General features: G+C 40.0%; 1 protein-coding gene across 2 annotated transcripts in view; it reads right to left on the reverse strand.

Moving 5' to 3' along the window:
- The window catches only part of LOC129282730 (rho GTPase-activating protein 8-like), a 32,887-nt gene extending 26,025 nt beyond the window's left edge, over positions 1-6,862 (reverse strand). The window contains exon 1 of one of the 2 annotated variants that reach the window (XR_010296631.1): positions 6,639-6,860. Coding sequence is in view for 1 of the 2 variants with exons in the window: in XM_064114015.1 (XP_063970085.1) it covers positions 6,639-6,837 (199 nt within the window). In the remaining variant the exon portion in view is untranslated. Of the gene's footprint in view, positions 1-6,638 lie in introns of both variants that reach the window. The other variant, XM_064114015.1, reaches the window with a different exon arrangement.
- Positions 6,863-7,465: the final 603 nt, after the last annotated feature.

A 7,465-nucleotide genomic window follows, 5' to 3' on the forward strand; every position in this document is an offset into this window, starting at 1 on the left:
TAAAAGAAAAAGAAAGTTCTGAATTTGTACAATTCTGAGGTAATTTATTTTATCATACAATATAGGTACCTGCAAATGTTATGAAGTTGAACAAATATCCTTCGTACATATTTGACTGAAAGTTATTTAAATGACACTTTTTAAAAAAGACTTAAAATTATTCATACAAAATAATGATATGTCATAAAGGTCATTGAATTGTTAAGCGTTCGTATCAGTTACACAGATTCATGACAAAAAGGCCTACCAGAACCAAAACTGGTAATTTCCATCATCCATCATGAATGCCTAGCCTTGCACAGCCTCTAATTGAAATGAACTTATCCACGTCTTTGCAAATTTTACCTGACCTAATTTCTCCACACAGTGAGAGAGGTCATGTGGCAGCCAAACCAAAACAGAATGAAAAGGGCGGCAATCTCGTACCCCCCCCCCCCCCCACCACCACCACAAGAATATCAGATTTCCAAACATGTGCTTCTCAAGATTGTGCAATACATGACGGAGACAAAGAAAGTTATGTAAACAAATTGCCGAGGGTTGATGTCCCTGAATTAAGGGGCTAGTCTACGTTTTCAGTCACTTAAGAAAATGGCGAACTGGCCAAAGGTGAAATACATCATTGAAAAAAAAATGAATGTTTGGATTAAAATAACGAAGATTAAATGAAATATGACTGAAAAATATCCATAGTTGAATCTCTACTTTTATTACTGACAGAACAATAACATCATTTTTTTTATTAACTTCTTGCCAATATTCCAATAAGGCAAGACTCCCATTTAAGACTAGAATGAAAGAAAAAAAATCAAAGCGTGATTTTTTTTAAAGGGATAGACGAGACTCTTGTTTTGAACAGAGATATAAAAATATTTAAAAACAAACAAGAGGTGATAAACACTTCATTAAAATTATAATGAAGTTCGTAGTGAATTACAACTTGTAAAAGGAGAAATTAACAAGAATAATAGGGAAATAAAGTTTGGAAGAAAAGAAGGAATGAGGAGAGACAAGCTTTGGGGGGAAGGATCAAGATGGGTGGCTGCAGCTCGACATGGGGCTAGATAAATGGGAGGGGGGGAGCAATCATCTATCAAGTCGCCCAAAATCTTACACCTTCACAGTCAGTCCGCAAGCCCCTGTGTTAATGAGCAAATGAGCAAGATTTATCCAAGTCCTCTCGTGGCTGAATTCATGTCCCTGCAAAATCTCCTGAATTGTGAGACTTTCTTTCTCAAAGAATTTAACCACTTTCTCCTCGAGTAATATTGATTATTTTTGTACCATGGGCAAGAGTAAATGTTACTCTTTTATGTTGGTCATTTCTTTTGAATGAAATATTTTGATAAATAAGTGATTTTTTTACCTGAAAAGATGCATCAAACAGAATTTTCTTCCTCTGTTTTCACTTGCAAATTGTGCAACATTTTGTGTTTTAGGCACCAACAGTATTTATATCATCAGAAAGCTCAAACTCTATACTTTCTTACAATGTCACTCTTGATATGTAGCATCTTTTAGATGGGTCAGCAGCCAGCTTTTTCCATCAAGATGCAAGACGAGATTTCTGAAATTTCTGAGTAACATAAAATCTAGAGTTCTGATTGGCTGAATACTGTTTTCAAAACAAACAGGCGCGGGTAATTTGAAGAGATTACCACATGGTGAGTGTGACCTTGCAGAGGCCCAGTGTGGGGAACATTGGAATTTGCGTGGGTGTGCGGTCTCTATGACCAATCAGAGCGCAGTATTCTTGTTTTTGAGCTGTAAAATGTACTCGGCCTAAGAGGCTGTTCTCACTACGTTCCTAAAACTAGTTTACTGGGAACCGGTTCAGAAAGCCAGTTTGGAAGATCGCTTTGCTAGCGTTCTCACTTGATCACACGAAAGTGGTTTTCAAAATCACTTCACGTATAGCGCTCTTGTTGCTATGGAAACGCTCTCAGTGGGGAGACACGTTTCGCGCGAAATTCGAAACCGCAGCATAGGCATTCTACACCTGTCGTGTGGAGTAGCGCGCTCAAAATGTGCGAAGATCGCTTCCCGAAGAACGGTTGTGTCCTCACTTACGCTAAAACCACTTTTCCGATGCGAAGCGATCTTGAAAACTACATCGCGAGGTGGTCTTCCAAACTGGTTTGGAAGAGCGCTTCCAAGAGCGCTTCGACCGTTCTCACTTAGCGTTAAACTAGTTTCCACTAAACTAGTTTCCACTAAACTAGTTTAAGGAACTGAGTGAGAACAGCCTCTATGAAAAGCTGGCTGCTGACCCATCTAAAATACATCTTCTTATAAAAATTATATCATATTAAAGCTTAGATCTTCAGCTTTATCATGATTTAAAAATCATTTGTGCCCAAACAGAAATTAAGTGTGAAAACAACAACTTTTGTTGCATGAAAAAAAATATTTTGTTTCATGTTTTAGATCAAAAGTTTTTCCTATATCACAACATTCTTTTAAAAATCCAAACACATGACCTGAAAGAATGATTTTTTTTCTTTACAAAGATACCAAAAACATGAAATTTCGTCAATATTTAGAGTAGCAATGGCCGAATAAAAAGAGGTGTTTTGGTTCGCACCAAGCTCATTAACTATGCAAAAACCCTCTAGTCATGAATATCACTTGGATAAAAGAAGCTACTTTTTCAGGGCTTGCGGACTGACTGTTCACCAAACTTCTCACACAATCCACACACAAATCCCAGTTCATGATACACAATCACAAGTGTCGCTCAACACATGCGCACGTGGTCTCTACTGGCATTTTACAGTCACACACACAGAAATACACACTACACACAATGCACACGATGCATCCCCATACCACATGCAGTCACACTGAGCCTAAAGCACACAAGCAGAGAAACGTTCTGCTCGAAGTATATGGCTCCAAATTCTACATTTATTTTATCTCAGTGCTTGTAGTCGGCGCTGGGGCCGATTTTCGTCCATGAATGAGAGAGCATGGCAAAGACTCTAGTCCCTTTATCTCAGAACCGCCGCCGCTTGGTACTCGAGTCTCCAGAGATCAGGGTCGACTCCCCGACTCTGGCATTGAGAATCGGGTAGACTCGATCACCCGGCGCTGGTTGACGGGGGCGATTATGAGTTTTGCAGTCGCCCTCGTGTGAATGTTTTTAGCCCTTTTCCGGGGCTCTTTTTGGACTTTCCGGGGCGAATTCGCCCGCCGCCCCCGTGTAATTTTTTGGTTGATATGCTGGTCAGCAGTGCAGGGCTGCTCTGCTGCAGGCTCTGCTTTAACAAGATGTACTGTACATGCGATCGCCACGAAGCTTCGAAGCAGCGCGGCGCGAGCTAGCGAGAAGTACGTACCGGTACCATCTCGAATTCATAGGCACATGTACCACATGCACTATTCACGCCCGTAAACAGAGATTCACAGGTAAGTTCTCTTAGCTGACACGATCCTATGATGGACTCGCGTGCGCTGAAATGAGCAATGTTATTGTGCCACTGTATCTTGTATTTGCTTGTGTGACTCTGCGGGCAGCTCCGCGGTGATTTACGTACATATATACGTGATGTTCGCAACTGCAGTCGGGCAATGAGTTTGGGATTTTGTAGCACAATTGGTGTGCGCGTAGGAAACAGCTCAAGATTATAATATAAGCGGTCACACGCAAATGCAAACAAGTACACATTTAAATGCAATATAATGTATAATGTATAATTTAAATGCAATCACGTACGTATGCATGAAATGCTACATAAATACACAGTGGCAAATTGTAACGGATAGCGGTGCGTTCAACGCTAGCGGGCGTGTATATTTTGCTTATTACATGACGTCATCCAGCCACTGCCGAGAGCCAATTTATGAATGAAAATATAGTAAGCATGCGCAGTGCAAGCCTTCCATAGCCCCACACAGTATTCCACCAAAACAAGTGTGCAATACTCTATCACCTCGTACCAAAATCGACCTAGAATTTCAATTTCCTATAATTTATATGAATTATGAAAGGTATTCTCGGAGGATCTATTTTCTCACCGATACCGAACAGGTAAGCGAATTTCGATTACTTCTTGATTTTCGGTCAAAATCTTACGAATTAGCGTTGATATAGCATCGTGTTCGTTGGAGTTTGTAAAGTCTATCGCAACGTGTACAAAGTCAATTGATTTCCGGGTTTTGGAGCGTCGGTGAATATGCATGAAATTGCTGAGTCTCGATAATTTTCGATCGATACTGGAGCGATCCGATCACGAACCAAGACCATTTCCCGCGTAGACAATGTGACCGGATATCGCTATCGATACTTTCGCACGCAGTCCGAAGGAATTATTTTGGCGACCACGTAGATGTAGTCATGACGTGATCTGCGCGATTGGCCAATCAGCGGTCTCCGATTCGCTGAGCCGAGACGGTCTATTCCTTGTACACAGTCTATGGACAATTTGCCACTGTGAAATACACAGTGTTGACGGGGGCGATTATGAGTTTTGCAGTCGCCCTCGTGTGAATGTTTTTAGCCCTTTTCCGAGGCTCTTTTTGGACTTTCCGGGGCGAATTCGCCCGCCGCCCCCGTGTAATTTTTTGGTTGTTCAACATACATGACATAGGACACAATCTCCCATATTTGGAGACTTGCTTTGCAAGAGTATAAAAGAAACAATACCAACAACCAAGAAGATATTTTTTTGTCTCACTGAGTCTGAGGTCAGGAGCCCATTTGTTTTGTGTAATGGATGACAACAAAAATCCTTGGCTTAAGAAAACAAAAGTAGACAGTAAATTTTTAAAGTAGATGAAAAGGGGTAATTTTTCATGAGGAACTCTGCTCATCGCATTTCCACTTTCAGTGTTCACTTCTTTTTTTTACTTTAGCGGAAAAAAAAATGAGTGGAACATGTCATGACTCATGTGATGTGTAAAGATACTGTCTTTTTTACTGACTGTCACCAGCACAAATCAAAGTGCCACTGGCGCTAATGCAGCATGCAGTTTGTACCAGCCGACTTCAAGCAAATTTCTCCACGCCGAAATTGTTCACAATACAATTTTGGGACATTTGGTTTTCAAGAGTAGGATGGGGGGTCGGGTGTCCGGACACTTTATATTTTTGAAGCCTTCTTTTTTGTCTTAAGATTACACTAAAAATATGAATTCAATAGTTGTAATCATCTTCTATTTTGTTCTCTATAATATTTTCTAACATTTTGTACTAAAAATTGATGAAACTTCGCTTGTAATTTTTTCCAAATGACTTTCTAAAATTGATCGTCCGGACACACAACAACTGCATTATTTTATATAAAAAACCAACCAACTTGCCAGTGCGAAACTGCATTAACGCACTCACTGGTGTCTCTCAGAGTCATATCATGATATTTGATAATTCCTAAAGGCAAGGCTCCACATTAACTTTTTTTGGTGGTGGCCCGTTCGGGCCACCAAAATCTCCAAATAATTTTTTTTGGTGGCCCGATATTAAAGTTTGGTGGCCCGAAAAATATAAAGAAAAACAAAAAATGAATAAATGGGTATAAATGGTTAAACCACTGTAAAAAAAAATGAAAGAAAATAATAAAACGGCAAAAAAAAGTGTGAGAAAATTCCTTCCCTAAATTTGCCAAAATGTTGGAAAAATTCACATTTCATATTATGAAATGCCTTCCCAAAGTATTGACTTTCTCAAGAGTTGTTTAAGAAATCATTTATAAACAAGAAAGAAAGTAACTGTCTGTTTATTTTTGGCAAGAAAAGACCGGAAAAGACACAGCTTCGAAAGAAACCAAGTAACACTAACAACATACATACAAATGCACATGTGGGACTGTGATGTACTCGCCTATGTGTTTTTATGTGTATTATTTTCATTTGGAAATCGGTCTTTTTGAGTCAAAAGAGAGGTCATGATTCCTCTTTTTAATGCTTGCAAATAATCAGGATACACCAGATTTTAGCAAAAAGGTCTGTAGAAGGGCATTTCATTGGTGTAAAATGTGACTTTGACTTGGATTTTCACAGTTTTGTGGAAGATTTCTTAGCAGCAACATTTCGTATTGCAGCTCCCTGAGTCTGAATAGGCTGCTAACGCACAGCTGCTTCAAGCATGCAAAGCTCACGCCAGCCGGCCGGCACAGCCGGCTGGATAAAAGCTACTTAATGCTATAGCGGTAGGCCAACTTTGTGTGTAGATCAACAAAAAGGGCACATGACGAACTGGCTTGCAATTTGAATTGTAGAAAGTTGATAAATGCGTGCAAAATGGGGAGAAAAATTGCGCTATTCTGAAAATTATTGGTTGCCCGATTCGGGCCACCAAAACTTAATAATATTTTTTCATTAATGGTTGCCCGAGGTGAATTTCTGGTGGCCCCGGGCCACCGCTAATGTCGAGCCTTGCTAAAAATAAAGGAATCCTATTTTCCAACAAGATCTGTCCTAACGGTGTCCTATATTTTGATACAATTCAACAGCAAAAAACAAAAACACACACGGTGCAGTACAGCACCCGTGGCCGTGACAGGGCAGGGTGCCAGCTGCTGCTGGCTGCGACGGAATAGAAGGGGATCCCGCTCCCGCAGCCTCAGGCTGAGGAACCGGCGGAGGAACCCGACATGATTGGTCACTGTCATTCATAATTGATTGAAGTGAACTCAACTCACTCAACACTTGGGCATCGCTCAAAGGATCGCCTCCAAATTCCTCTTCTGTATCTAATGTGGCCTCCATGTCTGCACCATCACCATCCTCGAATGATTTTCCAGCATTGTCATCTTCTTTGTTTATGTCTCTGACGTTGGATTTATCCCCACTTCCATTTTCCTCATCTACTGCTGATTTCGCCGTCACAATGTCCGCCATGTTGATTGTTGGACGCACGCAAAATTTCCGCTCGCAATTTCTCAGCTCACGTTACGCACCCTTTTTCCTTAATTTAATATTAATAATTAACATTTTCCCCTGGGATATTTTCTCATTTTTTCATGGAATAAAAATATAAATATTCATTAAGTTTAAATCCAGACCAATTATGGACAGACACAAATCGATATATCTTGACAGAGCCGCAATGGGAAATCCCAGAAAACAATGTTTTGTCTCTCGAATATTCTCTTACTTCCTCATATTTCAATGCCTTTGGACTTATCATTCGATTTCATACGGGATTTCATCTCTCCCCAACCACCCAAAAAGACATCTGTGATGTTTACCATTTCTCCGGTATCGCTTTTTATCAATTTCTCTTCTTTAAATCTGTCTCAACATTCTCCCTTGCATCTTTTTTGTAACATCCAATCTTTCCCTCTTAAATCGCTTTTTTATATACCACGCCCCTCTTTCTTAGTAATCTCTATAAACTTACTCATTCTCTTCATAAAATCCCCTTTTCAACCTTAATTTCTCTTCTGTCTGCAACACTCCTCTCTTCTGATTACTCAACCATACATGTACGTACTTCCCTTACCTGGTGTTTCTCTTTTCCATTTTT

This window comes from Lytechinus pictus, chromosome 19 (assembly GCF_037042905.1).
Source record: "Lytechinus pictus isolate F3 Inbred chromosome 19, Lp3.0, whole genome shotgun sequence".
In the NCBI taxonomy this organism is placed as follows: Eukaryota; Metazoa; Echinodermata; class Echinoidea; order Temnopleuroida; family Toxopneustidae; genus Lytechinus; species Lytechinus pictus.